Source organism: Globicephala melas, chromosome 8, assembly GCF_963455315.2.
Source record: "Globicephala melas chromosome 8, mGloMel1.2, whole genome shotgun sequence".
In the NCBI taxonomy this organism is placed as follows: Eukaryota; Metazoa; Chordata; class Mammalia; order Artiodactyla; family Delphinidae; genus Globicephala; species Globicephala melas.
Genome location: NC_083321.1, coordinates 32,164,973 through 32,182,877, shown reverse-complemented (window position 1 = coordinate 32,182,877; position 17,905 = coordinate 32,164,973). Strand labels below are relative to the sequence as shown.

At 38.8% G+C, this 17,905-nt stretch overlaps 1 protein-coding gene across 4 annotated transcripts in view; it reads left to right on the top strand.

The window, feature by feature from the left end:
- The window catches only part of LUZP2 (leucine zipper protein 2), a 445,406-nt gene that overhangs the window by 375,647 nt on the left and 51,854 nt on the right, over nt 1-17,905 (top strand). For all 4 annotated transcript variants that reach the window (XM_060303405.1, XM_030864854.2, XM_060303404.1 and 1 more), the window contains one exon: nt 17,366-17,440. In XM_060303405.1, coding sequence (XP_060159388.1) covers nt 17,366-17,440 — 75 coding nt within the window. The remainder of the gene's footprint in view (nt 1-17,365; nt 17,441-17,905) is intronic.

The window sequence follows — 17,905 nt, the reverse complement described above, 5'->3', positions numbered from 1 at the left end:
AATGGAAATCTAATAGCATGCTTATTCCAGGATTGGAGGGTGGGATTATGATTACCAATAGCCAAATATGAGACCTTTAATACTGTCCTCACCCCAGGCCACTCCCTAAAGTGGCCTTGCATAAGAGAAATTGGCGTGTGAGGCAGATATTAGGCTAGCTACAACGCAAACCACATCTTCATGTATAAAATCCCAAGAGCAGGGCTGGGTTGGCTCCACAATTGGTTACGAAAACCAGGCCCTGGGCCTTACATTTCCTAAAGTATAGCAGTCACAGGGTAGAAGGGTTTATAAAAGGCTATAACAGGACAACAGGAAGCAGATCTTAATCCTGCTGAGTATAGAAAAGTGAATTTTTAGAAGTCTCGCAGTTCACCACTCATAAAATCCACACCTCCCCCACTCCTTGAATGAAAAGCAGTGGAGAGAAAATCCAGGCAACTACTCCCTCTGTGTTCCTGACTCTTGGAGACTAAAGGGGAAGCTTCCTTCTGAAACCACACCCACACCCACATGCACGCACACATGCAGATTTGGTTTATTTTCAATTGACAAACACAGAGTGAGGCAGTTCCAAAATATATTGTTTTTCTCTTCACTGACACCAGCAGTTTACTGGTTTAATTTAAACAGCTACATTTATGAAACATTTTGAGTGTACTGATGTTGAGATGACCTCTGTCTTGGGAACGTATGGGATTTATACTACTGTTAAGCATGAGTAAGAATGTGTGTGTCCTACTGGGGCATGTGCCAAGGGAATCATGATCCTCAGTGAAAGCCTCACTGTACCGCCTCAGAGGCAGTGCTTCTTAACGATGGATTTGAATTGAAATTTATGTGTAGGTATTCAAAACACTGAAGCCCATGCTAAGCTACTTGAGATTCTGCCTCAGATGATTGGGGCTGGAGTGCAGTTATTTTCATACACAGTCACATTACTCTAAGGATTCCTGATTTAAATGTGTAGGAATAAGAAATGATTAGATCTTTGGAAATAATCTGAATATCCTTTTCAATTCTCTAACTGAAAGAGGTTAAGTTTCTCTTCTTTCCTTCTCTGAGATGAGCTTAATGTAACTCTTCTTTGTGTCTCAAATGCCACCCTGAGCCGTTTGGATAGATTACTGGATTGAGTAAGTGAATGGGTGGATGCATAATGGGTGGATAGATGAGCGGAGACATGGATGATTTGGGAGATAGATAAGTGGATGGATGGATGAGTAGGTAAATGGAGGAATGCATGGATAATAGGATAGGGGGTATGCAAGTGGAAGGATAAATGATGAGTGGATGAGGTGACTAGTAGCTGAATTGATGAATGAGATGAGTGAATGAATGCCACATAAGGGGACACCTGAGGAAGAGGAACAGTAAACCTTAAAACAACTCCTTGCAAAGTTTAATTTACCAAATTGCCCAGAAAAAAAATTTTCCCATGTTCCATAAAACGTGTTATTTAGAAGACATTTATTCATTCATTCATTATCCAGATATGAGTTTCTCAGAATTAGATGGTGATCACTGACACAGGAATACACTAAGCCCTCTGGAGGCTAAGCAGATAAAGCTAAGCGATAGCTTCAAGACATGTGAAATACACATTTTGACCCCCATTTTGACAGCTACAATTACAAGTCATGTAACCTCTCTAACTGTAAGGATAGATCAGTGACATATTAAGAAGGCCAACAGAAAATTTGAGGGTTTTTTTATTGTGTTTAGAGAAGCTGTATAGCTAATGAATTGGGCTACAAAGCCCAATTCTGCTGAAACCAAAGTGACAGCTCTACAAGATAATTATTCCAAAGACCCCTCAAAAAAGTTGTGCATCAATTTTTTGCATTCATTACCTCATGTAAACTTTAGAAGAACACTTTGACGTTGTTAAACATCCTAGTACTATTTTACTAGAAAGGAAATCCCACAGAGGGATTAAGTTAATTATCTTTGTCAGGTTCTTTGTAGCTCAAAATTTTTAAGACTATGCTATCCTCACAAGAAAATTTGATTAATCAAGACATTGATTTGAAAGTTTCTTGTTTTCTTTCTGTGTTATATGTTGTGGTTTCGTGAAACATTTCTCACATGAAAAATCCAGTTTGCATTTCAGCATTTTTGTTCTTAGTCATATAGAGGGAAGGAACAAGTTTAATGTCCCATTACAGTTTACTATCATTTGGGATACAATGAAGCCCCGAACAGCGTAATTAATGGGGGAAAAGCTGTGCATTATCTTCTTATATAACCTCAGATCAATAGTCTTAATTAGATGAAGGTTTTGGAATCAGGCATATGAGTACCTACTGCCAGATTCTAGTAAGGTAACTTTGGGCCATAAAGGTAAAGCCTTTTTAAGGTTTTCTTGCCTCCTTTGCTGAGTGGTAGTAACAATAATACTTAAAGAGCTTTGCAAAGTTTAACAAAATAACATGTGAGTATCAGCACAATTCTTAGCACATGGTAAATATTCCATAAATTTTCACTGTTACTATTATTCCCGTTTTACAGATGAAAAAACTGAAGATTTGAGAAAATAAGGGTATTGGTGATAATCTTAGAGCTAGTAAATAGAAAAGGAAAAACGAAACACAAGTATTTTAAATTATATTTCAGAACGCTTATCAATACCCTTAATTATAAACATTTAATAGTAAAGATTGGATAAAGGAGTTTATGTGACTGTTCCTGTAGATTTGTGCTTCGGAGCCAACTGTATTTGATCCTCACTGGTGATTTTAGTCATTATCCTAATTAGCTCAGTAAAATATATTTAAACATTAGGAAAATAAAATTTGTGTTGTTAGATTACAGAAAATTTTCAGTCTCCTTTTTTCACCCAGTAGTACAGTTTGGAAGCCAGTTTTTTGTAGCATGGAAAGAAACTCTACATCCTTCTTGCCATTTGTAATAAAAGTAATTCAAAATTGAAAACCGCCGCCAGAACCTTATGCCATCCTCCATTGTAGCGCATACCCTATTCACATGGGAAGTAATTGCTAGTTTATGCATGATATCCCCCCTACAGTACCTATTCTTGGAGGGCAGAGTCTGTATCTTATGCATCTTCATAATCCTCATAATTTGCATATTGACTACTACAGGATGAATGATAAATATTTGTGGAATCAAATTGAATTGATTTGAATAAAAGTCATCATTTTGTTAACAATTTGGCATTTGTACTGGCAACTGAGACTGGGGAGAATTTTAGATCTGCTAATAAGAAAACTAAATATTAAATAATGCAGCAGTAGCTTGACTAAAAAATGATAATATCTCTCTTTAATCATAATATAAATTATTATTGTTATCATCATTATCTTTCTCTTTTGTTGGACACCAACTATGTGCCTTGATCACATTTAAAAGTGTTTCCAATCCTTACAAAGACCTTCTAAGTCATGTTGTAGTATAAAGATAATGCATTCGATTAACAAGTTTTTTTGAGAGGTTAATATTACCAGGCACTTTTCCAGGTGCTTATGAGATTCATCAGTGAACAGAAGTTTCCTACTTGGTTAGAGTTTATGTTCAAGTAGGTGTGACAGGCAATAATCAATAAATAGAAAAATAATTTATGTAGTATATTGGAAAGTTAAGTGCTAGAGGAAAAATGAAAAGTAGAGAGAAATAGAGGATGGGCAATTTCAGGCAGGAAGTAAGGTAGTTTGCAATGCTAAAAGTCTAGAAAAACTCTTTAAGCAGATGACACTTGAGCCAAGAATTAAAAGAGGTGAAGAATTTGAGAGAGATAAGAGTGGGCTTTGGAATCATCAAAATATGAGTTTGAATTTATTTCTTCTACATATTATCTATATAGTTTGCTGGACCTCCACAAACTTGTTTGCACATCTAGTAAAACCAGTAAAGAACACTTACTTTGTTTAGCTTTTTACCTATTAAATATAGGTATAAATTGCTTAGAACTTGACCTGCATGTATAAGCACTATTTAATGTATGTTTTAAAAACAGAAGGTGCTTAAAAAATGTGGATCATGTTATATATAATTGCATGAGGGCTGAGATATTGCCATAGGTTGCGAAGCTCTTTGTTCCCTTTCTGGATGAATACCACACTTCTAGGACTTTGGGTATTCCCTAGAGTGTAGCTTACCCTGTAAATGCCAAATCCTGTGTCTTTTGTTCCACTTTTAAATTCAAGTGAAAAGAACAAAATAGGTCTGTTGGGAAAGAGGCCTTGGAAATATATTAAAACTCCCTACTAAAATGCATTAAAATGAGTTTAAAGGGGAAAAAAAAAGTACACATCTAGAATAGCAGGGAATTTGACAAGCTGGTATGTAGGCATTTCAATACCTGCTGCTTTCAACAAAATTCACTTAGTAGAATAAAAATTTTGAAAGGATGTTTGGAACATGTATCCAGAGCAGCTGCTGTACTTCGGCAGTGACAACATTAAACAACTGACTTCATCCAGCTTTCAAATGGCAGGAAGATTTACACAAATAGAGGGGACTATGACATTCAGGCAGATTCACGTAGAAAAAAAAAAAAAAACTATTCAGAATATTTACCTCGGACTTAATCCTGACACCTACAAAATTTTGTGCTGGATTTAATCCACTGTCCCTTCAGCACTCCTGTCAGTAATGTTAATAAACCATCAATTCCTGTGCCTGTTAGAAGGAAGTGCAGCCATTGTCTGTCATGTCCATTAACTGCCAGAGAGAAGAGATTTACGTGATGGCCTGAATGGGCTCCTGGAGGAGCATTCTTTGGACTGTTAAAGTGAGGACTAGAAATCCTCAAAATGTTCAACTAGATAGTGAGTTTTTGTAAACACGGAGGCTCTTCAGACACACATCAGGAAAAAAAAATAAAAGTGCTTGGAGAAAGATAAGAAACCTGTTATTTTAGTACAGTATGTGGTGTTAGCATCAAATTTACTCATTTGCCCATGTGTCGATCCAATATTTATTACACATCCACCAGGTACCTAGCACAATTTTAACAATTATCTCTTCAGTGGTTGGCAAAATGGAAGCAGTCCCTGTTGTGAACAAGACTGTTGTCTAGTGAGGGTATGAGACATTAACAATCAGATAAATGGATGGGTGACAACTATAATAAGTAGGGATTAAATTTAACTGGTATACATTAATATAGGTGTGTAAATCGTTTAAATATTAAAGCACTTATGTACCAGCTGGAAAATAACCTTTGTCTCCTTCATCCTGGTCCTTCTCCTGGAATCCTGTACCTCCCCCCACACACACACTAAGCTGTCATTCATCGATAAATGGCTAACACTTATTGTAGCAAAATGGCTCTGCCATGACCACCTGATAGCCTTGCATATCTCCACATAAGTCACAAAAGCAAGGCTAATGTGAAGTGTAACCCAAGTCTTGGTGGAATGCCCTGTGATCCTCCATGGGACACAGAAGTATAGGTAGTCTTGTTAGAAGCTGTTGAAAGACTGCTTCTCATTTCCCTCTGTACCTTGCAGGAGGCTGTGATGGAGCAACTTCCTGTCTTCCTAATGCCAGTGAGGCATGGGACTTTCCATATCACACCACTCCCCCTTCTCTGGGTAAAACTGTAAGCTATGAAACTGCTGTCCTGTAGTTTAGAGTTGAATCACAGTGGCAGAGAGAACGACCACCTGTGTTGTCTGTCATGTGGCACCCCATGTTTGATGTCATCCACTGATACTAGAGATGTGGATTGCCAATGCCATGCTGATCTTCCTTATGCTTTAAGTATGCGTAATAAACTGTCCAAATTGATTTTGGCTCATGTCTCTTTCCTGGCTGAATCTATGAGACTGTGGCAAGTCTCTTAGGAGCTGTCACAGTGCTGCTGCTTAGAGACTACGTGACTGCTTGACACCCGTCAAGCAGAAAATTCCCAGGACGCTGCTCCAGCATTGAGAGTAGAGTCACATTTATTGGTTCATATCTGTACCATATCATTTTATATTTTGAATATCACAACTGGTGAAAGTACTAGAAAGGAAAATATAGTATCTCACAAGAGAATATAAAAAAGATGCTAAAATTATGTTTGCAATTCAGAACTGGATCTTGGTGAGAATTAGCATTTCAACTGTAATCTAAGGGGTGAGTAATAACTGACCAGGGGAAACAAAGTAGTGGGAAATGTTCCATGATTCCAGGCAAAAAGAACAGGTACACGTGATGACCCTGAGGTGTATAAGAATATGCTTCATTCAGTGAACTATAAAGAAGGCCAGTGAGACATTATATAGTCCATTAGGTCAAGGTATCTCTTCTCTTCTGACAGCCTAGTAAAATGCATGCAATTCTACTAGTAAAGTTGGAGTTCCTGAGACACTGCATAAATGCCAGTATAATTTTGTTGTCTCACTATGTGGAAGGCACGTTGATAGATTTAGTGGTGAATACAGAAATGTTTAAGAAGCCCTTTAGACTATGAGCTTCATAAAGTTAGAGATGTTGCCTTGTGTTGTGTTTGTAACTGATCTCATATCAGAGCACAGAAAATAATATCTGGTAAATGAAAATGTGAGAAAGGGAAGGAAGGAAGGAGTGAAGGTGGGGAGGAAAGGAGGAAGGGTGAGAGGTCCTCTACTTAGAGGGGTATAAAGATTATTGGGCTTCCCTGATGGCACAGTGGCTGAGAGTCCGCCTGCCGATGCAGGGGACGTGGGTTCGTGCCCCGGTCCGGGAAGATCCCACATGCCACGGAGCGGCTGGGCCCCTGAGCCATGGCTGCTGAGCCTGCACGTCCGGAGCCTGTGCTCCGCAACAGGAGAGGCCACAACAGTGAGAGGCCCCGCGTACCGCAAAAAAAAAAAAAAAAAGGTCAAGTTTGATTTTACACACACACATATATATAATCTTCAATTCCTTTATCACCATTTATTGAAGTTATTGTTTTTTACACATTGAATTATTTACATTTTTATCTTTTTCAAAAGTCAAATGGCTATGTATGTTTTCAATTGACTGTATTTGTTTGAGTAGATTTCTGGATTCTCTTTTAATTTATTTCAGTATATGTCTATTCTTATGCTAATACTACACTGTTCTTATTAATGTAGCTTCAGAATTAGTCTTGAAATCAGACAGCGTTAAGTCCTACACTCCAGTGTTCTTTAAAATATTATTTTAGATACAAGTTTTAGGACCAGTTTAGTAAATTTACAGAAAAAAAAAAAGAAATCCTATGGGAATGCTAACCTGGTTTGCATTTTACCTATAGTTTAATATGGGGAGAACAGGTATCATAAGAATATTGAATATTTCAGTTCAACAGGATTTAATGTTTCAATTCATAGACATGGTATCTTTCCACTAATTTAGAATTTCTGCCATTTCTGTCAGTAATGTTGCATAATTTACAACATACAGGTTTTTCACATCTTTCATTAAATTTTTTCTAATAATTTTAAATGTTTTTTCCATTTTTTTCACACTCTTCTTCCATTATTCCAATACACATATTAGTGTTTTTAATATTGTTCTAAAGATCTCTGAGACCCCCACCATTCATGTTTTTTCAAGCTTTTTTTTCCTTACAGCTTTTCAGAATGAATAATTTCTCTTGATATCATTTCATATTTAGTAACTCTTTCTTCTCATCCGCAGTTTTTTGATAAGTCTATCCAGTGAAATTTTTCTTTCTAGAATTTCCATTTGGTTATTTATTTTTTTTTTTTTAATTTATTTTTGGCTGTATTGGGGCTTAGTTGCCTCACACGGGCTTTCTCTAGTTGCGGCGAGTGGGGCTGCTCTTCGTTGTGGTGTGTGGGCTTCTCATTGCAGTGGCTTCTCTTGTTATGGAGCATGGGCTCTAGGTTCACAGGCTTCGGTAGTTGTGGCTCACAGGCTCTAGAGTGGAGGCTCAGTAGTTGTGACGCACGGGCTTAGTTGCTCCGCAGCATGTGGGATCTTCCTGGACCAGGGCTTGAACCCATGTTCCCTGCATCAGCAGGCAGATTCTTAACCACTGCGCCACCAGGGAAGCCCTGGTTCTTTTTTATAATACAGTTTTTCTGCTAAAATTACCTATCTCATCACTAATTAAGAACATGTTACCTTTAATTTTTTGATAGTATTTTTAATAGCTGCCTTACAATATTATATCCAACATATGAGTCATCTAGATATTGGCTACCATTGTCTACTCTTTTAACTTCGGGTCATACATTTCATTTCTTTGCATACCAGTAAGATTTTATTTTGTGCTAGACACTGTCACTTATATATCACAGAGATTCTGGATTTTATCTTCAGAAGAAGATAATTAATTTTTGTCCAATAATACAGTTAAACACTGATATTTACCTCGATGTAGAGTTGACTTTATATTTTGTCATTGCAGATATGTGAAAAGTCCGTGATAAAGCTTAAGCTTCTCTCACTTAACTGAGCTGAATCTCCAAAAATCTTCCCCCAGCCCCACCTCCCAGAATCGTATCTAGGTTTTGATTTAGACTTTCTTAAGGCAAGCCTAAAAGTGGACTTTATACTAGGGCAAGACGCAGCAAACTTTTTCTGTAAATTATCACACAGTAAATATTTTAGTCTTTGCAAACTTATATGGTCTCTATCTCAACTACTCAATTCCACCATGGTAGCACAAAAACAACTAGACAATACATAAATAAATAAAGGGGGCTGTGTTCCAATAAAATTCTATTTATGAAAACAGGCAGGGACTTCCCTGGTGGCCTAGTGGTTAAGAATCTGCCTGCCAATGCAGGGGACACAGGCTCAAGTCCTGGTCCGGGAAGACCCCACATGCTGCAGAGCAACTAAGCCCGTGCACCACAACTACTGAGCCTGTGCTCTAGAGCCTGCAAGCCACAACTACTGAGCCTGCATGCCACAACTACTGAAGCCCGCATGCCTAGAGCCCGTGCTCCGCAACAAGAGAAGCCACCTCAATGAGGAGCCCGTGCACCACAACAAAGAGTAGCCCCGCTCGCTGCAACTAGAGAAAGCCCTCGTGCAGCAACGAAGACCCAACCCAGCCAAAAAAAAAAATTAATTAATTAATTTAAAAAAAAAACATGCACGTGTTAAAAAAAAAAAAAAAAGGCAGTAAGCCAGATTTGGAATTTGGGCTGTAGTTTGCCAACCACTGCTCCTGTGCAAGGCTGTTAACCTAAAGGCTGTCGCTTTGATGCCTGTGGTGTTGATAACGTTTATGAATGTGGAATGCTGGCATCCTTTTGCAGTGCTCAACCTCTAGGGTTTCTGTTCTGCTGTGAGTCATACAACAGTTTCTTTGTGATTAGCCTTGTGTCATGTATTGCTCTGTGTATGTGCAGTCCAACTCTCAGCCAAGGACTTGCAGGAACATCTCCCAACAACCGGACTTTTGGAGGCCCTGCCCTGCTCACCTCACTTTTCTCTGCTGCTCTGCCCCATATACTCCAGCCATTTAATCTGCCCCAAACTCTGATCTCTGCCTCCACAGTTCAGTCCAACTACAGTGATCTGCTTGGACCACAACCCTTTGCACTTAGGTCAGGAAATTGTCCTCAAGTAGAAAGCTGGAGTAGTCATGAGTCTTACCTAGTGAGGTTCCACTATTTCAAGGTTCACAGCTGGGTATGATTAGCTCATAATTGTTTATGAGAGGAGGACTAGTCCAAAACCAGTTACTGTGTCATGTCAAGAATCTTTAATCTTTTTATTCTTAAATAACAAAAATATAAATATCTAACAATAATTTAATTAATAAAAATGAATTTTATTTACTCACAATAACCAAAAATACAATTAACCAAAAATACAAATTCATTTGACTTCAGATGTGGTTTGACTGTGAAGTTTTCTAAGTCACCAGATCCTATCCTATCTATTTTATATGCTTTGCTTTCGTCTACAGGACGAGTTTAACCTCATGTTGTCCTCTTTTATTTTATAAATAATGCCTATTAGAGCTTAGACTTAAACATCCTCATACTGTACTACCAAGAAAAAGAGAATATACTTCTTATTCACTCAGATGAAGAGAGGCATCTTTCACTGCAGAAGCCACCAGTAAATATCTTCTTGTCTCTGGCCTGACATTAATTAGATGTCCAAACCCAATACAATTGTTTGACTAGGAAGTTGATATAGAGTAATTGCTTTAAGAAATTGCATCCTCATCTCTGGAACTGAGTGTTGAGATATTTTCTCCTAAAATAATATGGCTGAGAAAGAGTGTGAAGCAGTCACCTCCAAAGTCTAGGCATTTTTGAGGGGAGAAAGGGAATCGATATCGAGAACATAATAAAAACTTATTCACGATAAGTTTTCTTTAGTGACCATAATCGCTACAATGCATGTACACATAATGGCAATAAGATATTTATAAGAATTTAACTTTGAGAAAAAATATGTATATCTTCTCTTATTTCCCAATGAAAAGCCTTGCTGAACTTTATAATTTTTACATATTAGCATTGACTTTTTTTTTTTTTTTTTATTGCGGTACGCGGGCCTCTCACTGTGTGGCCTCTCCTGTTGCGGAGCACAGGCTCCGAACGCGCAGGCTCAGCGGCCATGGCTCACGGGCCCAGCCGCTCCACGGCATGTGGGATCTTCCTGGACCGGGGCACGAACCCGTGTCCCCAGCATCAGCAGGTGGACTCTCAACCACTGCGCCACCAGGGAAGCCCTAGCATTGACTTTTAATAGCACTTATAACCAGACGTTATGTAAACTATTCCTGTGCAATTTGAGATCTTTGTTCCTTTTACATATATTAGTCATTCAATTCCAAGTCTCTCAGAATTATAACCAAGTTATTAATGTTGAAATGAACAGGTGCTGCATCAAACAATCCGATGGCCTAATATAATCTTGGTGCTAAACTTTATACTTTTATGGGAGTGAGTAGAAGCAGGCAGGAGTTTTTGACTTTCTGCCTCCTTTACTGAGTGGTAAAGTGTAACGTAGAGATGACGGTGGTGGTGTTTTGTTCTGTGTTATATCTCTTGAATATTATCGACAGCTTCTAGGTTAGTGCTGCCAATCAGGGAGCATGTGCTTCATAAATACTAACAGATGCATTGAATCATGCATTTCAAAAAAGCAATCCTATTATTATCCTTTCACCAAATACCTAGTACACCCTACTGAGTATTTGAAAACATCTCTGTTATGAATTTATTATCCTCGTTGGATGAATAATCTTAAACACACAAAATTCCACCAGTCTTCTAAGTGGTCTCCAAACATTTCTAACCATAAAGCATATTAATAAACTTTAAACACATATAATCCGATATATGTATTGGTTATAAATTATATACACTCACATCTTTAGTGGTTAGGAGGACCAGCTTTGGATCCAAACTGCCTAGGTTTGAGTTCCAGATCCGTCATTCCCCAGCTGTGTGACCTTGAGCAAGATATTTAATAAATCTGTGTCTCAGCTTCCTCATTTAAAAAGGATGAAAGACATACTATGTACCAAATAGAGTTGTTATGAGGAATATATATCTCTCTCACAAGTTTAGGCTGTTGTTATCTTTTATTATCATCTTATTATTTTACTTCTATATTATGTACATTATAAACATAAACAAAATGAAAGGAAAGCAGTGGTGAAACAGAAAATACGTAAAAATAAGTTCTAATATTTTTATATTAGAACAACCACGGAATATTTTAGAATAAAAATGTAGACTACAGAGTATTTTATAATGCTACCTATTTTACATTTTTTAAATCTAAATTAAAATTTAGAATTTCTAACGTTTTCTTCCCACACTCCAATGGAACTTGTACTCACTATCCCTATTTCTGCAAAATTTGCTTCAACAAGCCTGATTGAGGGTTCTTATTGGTACCAAAATGTACAGCAAGTATCATCTTATTAATAACAAAGTAGCAAACATATTGTTAGAAAACTTTAAAGATTTCTGACCTTGTTTTGCTGATGCCACCTAAAAGCTTATTGTAATGTTGGCTGTTACTTCTAGGCCCCTCAGTGACCCCCCCTCCCAATCTAGTTCTCTACTGAGTTATATCCTCAACAAATGAGTCACAGCAGTCTTGTAAGATTGCTTATTATAACTCTGTAGTGGCTAAAACACTAGGAGATGGCTCTGTTCTGAATTCCGTATTCAGAGTCTGTATAAACGCTTCCCTGATCTGGCCCTAGCTGGGACCATGTCCAGGTTAGTCTTTCCAAGCAAGAAGCCCATGCCAGAGACGAGTGTGGCTAGACATCATTATGCTGATACCCCTGTGGTGCTTCTTCCTATGTTTTATCAGAAGATTAAAGAGCTGAGACCTTAATTAGCATTCAGAAGTCTGTACTGTCCCTCATCTCTTCTCAATTTAACCCAATATAGTCAGGGATTTAATTTCTTTAAATGTTGACTCATTATGTCTACGGCATTGCTAACTGATAAGACTCCATGGTGACAAAAAAAAAAAAAAAAGGTTTAATTTCTTTATCTTGGCATCTAAGCTATTTATCAGCCAATTGTATTTCAATCACTCTTATAGAGTATGTGAGAAAGAGAAGAATTATTGTGCATATCCTTAGAGGAAAGTCAATATATTTTTTCTTTTTTTAAATTTATTTTATTCAAGTATAGTTCATTTATAATGTCTTGTTAATTTCTGCTGTACAGCAAAGTGATTCAGTAATACACACATATATATATGTTATTTTTCATATTCTTTTCCATTATGGTTTATCACAGGATACTGACTATAGTTCCCTGTGCTATACAGTAGGACCTTATTGTTTATCTATTCTCTATGTAATAATTTACATCTGCTAACCCTAAATTCCCAATCCGTCCCTCCCCCCATCCACCTTCCCCCTTGGCAACCACAAATCTGTTTTCTATGTCATGGAGTCTGTTTCTGTTTCGTAGATAAGTTCATCTGGGTCATGTTTTAGACTCATACATAAGTGATATCATGTGGCATTTGTCTTTCTCTTTCTGGGAAAGCCAATATTTTGACTTGCTCCTACTGCTTTCTGTGTCTCGGTGGAAAAACACACACACGCACACACATCAATGTAGCCTAGGTGTTATACTTAGTTTAAAATGAACTGTGATTTTGTGCCACATTTTCTTGGCTCCTGAAAAACAAATTGATTCTCCGAGTTGAATTATAAAATCTTTTTGTTATAATTTTATATTAGAACCTGTTGCTTGGAAAAACCCTGCCGCATGTGTGTCTCTGGTGTGTTTACTCTCTTTGGTGATGATAGTTTTGGAGCCAACTTTTTTTTTTTTTTTTTTTTTTTTAATACCTGGCTGCCGGAAGTCTTGGAACAAATTTGCAGCACAGTCAAAACAAATGGATAGAACTTCATGGCCTCATCATCAGTGCCTCCTTCTTCTGTCGCTACCCATAATCTACTTTCACATCCCATTCACAAGACATATATGCTTTCCGTAGATCTCATGTGTTTAATTTATGTTTGATATTCTAATACATTTAGTGTTAAACTCATTTCAGGTCCTTTTTAGGTATAAATGTTTTCATATGCTACAAATCTCAGGGAAATTCACCAGAAAATTAGAAAGAAGATACCTGGATATTCTCACCTAGAGGGGAAGTAGAAAAGGATTAAGATAATCCTTGTCCCAGTGAGTTTTCAGAAATATTGAATTACACACCTAATGTATAAATAATGAATTAGAACCTTGCAGATGTATGCATTTGCCAAAATTTTGTAAAATGGTTCATTAAAATTTCAGATAAAATTTAACTGTCTACATTATGTCCTTTCTGTTTGCTTCATGCTACGACTATACATTTAGGTTGCTTAGGAAAAAAAGACAGTTTTTGCATTAAATACAGCATTGATTTCATCCTTCATAATCTAGCCCAATTTAAGGTGGATCCTCGAGAAAAACAGCAAGGAACAGCTCCAGAATTGATAGACCGGACGGCAGAGCCGAGCCAGGCTCCAGTGTTTTGTGGTCTATAAAAACTTGGAGCTGTGGAGCTTCACAATTTTTTGAGTAAATTAAAAATTATCATATGGACTCTAGCCTCTCATGTTATCAATCTCAAATGAGAAAATATACTTACATAAAGATTAAATGTTAGGGTTTTTTGGTGTTATTCTTATTAGGAAGAATACTCTGACTTCTCAGGCCCCCTGTGTTCTCTATTGCAGCTTAACACACTCTCAGCTTAGCAGTTAGAGTCTCATATTGAGATTTTCACTTTACGTGCTTGCTGCCTTGTGTGTATTTTCAACCTATGTACACAGATGATGTTTCCTTCTTAGTCTGAACAAAACTAATCACTTTATAGATACTTATTCAAAGATTGGATGTAAGTGAAAGCTACTCTAGATTCACGACTACCTCCCGTGAAATAACCCTATCCTTTTTTTCATGTGAATTAAATTGACAAAGCACATAAATGACTTAAAACAGACAAAATTCACAATCCAGTAAACCCTCCTGTCTTTCATAGGTTTTCTCATGCTTTAAAACCCACAGACCTGTTTTTATTTTCTATAATTTTATAAATACGATATATGATTTTTTTTAATGTAGCTTCTGATTTATTAGCTCTGGAATGGGACTGGAATGTTTACATTTCTTTTTTTTTGTGGTATGCGGGCCTGTCACTGTTGTGGCCTCTCCCGTTGTGGAGCACAGGCTCCGGACGCGCAGGCTCAGCGGCCATGGCTCATGGGCCCAGCCGCTCCACGGCATGTGGGATCTTCTCGGACCGGGGCACAAACCCGTGTCCCCTGCATCGGCAGGCGGACTCTCAACCACTAAGCCACCAGGGAAGCCCCGATATATGATTTAATCCAGTAACTGATCCTTTCAAAACTAAGACTGAAGTATGATAATATGAGTCCAAATCTGCCATTCCTGTGGTTACTTTTCTTACTGTTTTTGTAACCTTTTGTATCCCAAGATCTCTTGGCTAGATTTTACCAAGTTCAATGAGTTCTTAGAAGCGGTAAATACTTGAAATCCTGGGAACTAATGGCAATGAGCTTTCAAAGGCATATACGCTATTTCTGTTGGAATTCATTCTACCTGTCCTGATACAGGCTTCCTGGATGGCTGCACACCCTGAAGTCATCGTTTTGTGGGAGTCCCTTGGTGTGGATGACAGGATTTAGGCTGAAACCCACACAAGGAGGGAGAGGGATGGAGGCAGGAGGACTTGTAACTATGTGGACCCCCCGCTCTGGACTGCAGATAATGAATGACAGCATCTTGAGGAGAGAGGCTGCCCACCTAAAGGACCCTGAAGATGAAGATATCATGACATGCTTTGTGGGGGTAGAAAGGTGTTCAAGACATAGGCGATTTCGGGGCAGCACTAACGCCCTTCCAGCTGGTGACTGAGAATGTTGATTGGCACTGAGGCTCGTGCTGACACTCTTGCCCTCTTCCCACAGGAGTTCCCAGGAACTTGCCTACAGCCACCAGGGCTGTGGGGATGGCCACTATCCCACTAAGGCCCACGCGCTGCCCCTCCCTGTCTTCCCTAACTCCTGTCCTAGGCCTAGAGGCTGGGGACAGACAGAAGGACCACTCTTCTTCCTTCTTTTGGGCCTCAGTCCTGTGGACAGAAGCTGGCTCTGGCAGGGCCTGCGGTAGCAGGGATTGTCACAGGGGAAGTAGAGTGCTCCGAGGTTGAGGAATGCAGCTGGACCCAGGGCAGCCGCAATGCAGGGCCAGCAGAGTGGCCCAAGCCTGGGCCAGGAATGCAAGACTGAGGCCTATGGTCCTGAAGCCCTCCTGATGTGTGGGCAGGTGGCCAGAAAGACAGAGACAGACAGGCCAAGGGGGGCCCACGGTTCAGAGCTTATGAGAGTCCACTCACTTGGAGGTGCCCTCAAATTGCAAACAACCCTCTTCATCAGTCCTCTCTCTCTCTCTCCCTCATTCACAATGATTTTATTTTCAAACATTATTGTATATTTAGAAGTGCACACATATATTTCATGTACATGATTAGGTTACTGTTTAAGGGCAACAATTGCCTACTGGAAAATTATTGTCCACAAGAGTCAAGTGTGGAAAGTAGCACAGATCGATTTAGGGGATGGAAACTATGCATGGACACAAAGAATGGATATAGGTTTTCATAATCAAGAAAAATATCCTCACCTTCTCCTCCTGCCTAGGTGCTTACCATAAGGCAAGGAAAAAAAAAAGGTTATTCAAGGACAATGGTGCAGGGCGCTATTTTCCAGACCGTGAGGGAGAGAAGGGAAGAGCAAAAGACAAGTAGGCACTTTGGTGGTTGGCTACAGCCTTGCTACAAGCCCACAGCATTGTAACACGCAGGATGGAGATCCAGAATGGGGACGTCCTGGTCACTGCAGAAGTGATGAGCCCCTCTGCTGACTTCTCCCAGGCGAAGGCGAACTCAATCCCCTTGCCTCATAAGACCATCAGAACGACCCTCTGTTCCTTCCAGACTTAAATTCTTTTCGTTGGCTAAATGTAGGAGACTGACAAAAGCCAGAGGTGTAGCGAGGCTCTGAGGCATGAGGGGAGGCTGGCCCTTCTGCAGATCCTGTGTGAGCCTGCAGAGCATCTCTTTGTCAGTATATAACTATAGTATATACAGTAGCTAGGCATTGGTGGAGGCAGGACTTTAAAACACATCTTCCAAATCTGAGGCTCTTTTCTTTTAGCAGTACAGTTGTGACATTTGCAAAGATACAGAGATACGGTGGGATAGAGTTATACTGGTTTAAAAATAAAAACAGAAAAAGAGTGAATACTATTGTATTGGGCTTCTCAGGGTGCCTTAACAAAATACAACAGAATGGGTGGCTTAAAAAACAGAATCTGTTTTCTCATGGTTCTGGGATCAAGGTGCTGGCAGATTCATTTTCTAATGAGAGCTCTTTCTGGCTTGCAGATGGTGCCTTCTCACTGTATCTTCCCTCTGTGTGAAGGTGGAGAGAGGTGTCTCTTCCTCTTCTTATAAGGACACCAATTCTGTGGGATCAGGGCCTCACCTTTATGACCTCATTTAACCTTAATTACCTCCCTAAAGGCCTTATCCCCAAACACAGTTACATGGTGTGTGGGAGGAGTGTAGAGCTTCAACATATGAGTTTTAGGGGGGGACCAAATTTAGTCCATAGCAACTAGAAACATGACTGATGGATTTATACCACAAATATTTTCTGGGACATGAGCTGGAACTTTGCAACTAGACATTTTGACCCAGTGAAACATTTAGTGTATATTCATCCAGAACAACATTTTCTGCAGCTTAACCAAATGACCATGTAATAGAGTATTTTTAACTTGCATTCTAAATGAATTTCACAAGGTTTTTGTGTTTTTCTAATTCTTTGGCAATGAATGACAGATACTTAAAGTGGAGGGGAAAGGTTATAGAATTTACTGAAAAGATGTACCTCTCTTTCATTTTACAGGCCCAACAGCTTACTGATCTGGAACGAAAATTAGCTGTGGCGAAAAATGAACTGGAGAAAGCAGCTCTTGACCGGGTAAGTTGACATCCATGAGCCATCAGACTTTGGTTGCAGAAGATGAAGCTAGGTGTACTCATTGCTGCTCTTGATTTATCAATGCAATTCCAGATGCTGTGCATGTAATATGGTGATAGAATTCATGAGTGTTTGATACTTTCTTTGGAACCCAATTCTTTTCTTGTTTTTGCTGCTATAGTAAATCTACTCAAGGTTGAGGCTCTGTGATTGCATGGCTTTATTTTTCACTTTACTGGTACACTTGCTCTATAATACAGTGAATAAACATACTTTAAAGCATCAACAAAGATGTCATGTATTAACTTTGTATGAATGAGTTGTAAAGCAAATGGAAGTAGTCATTGACACTTTTTATTTTGGAAATCTTAAAGTCCTGGAGGAAGAGGCATTAAAAGAAGAAAGTAGCTCTCTTAAGCAACTCTGTTTATACAAAGATAATGCAAGAGTGGCTGACATTCCATC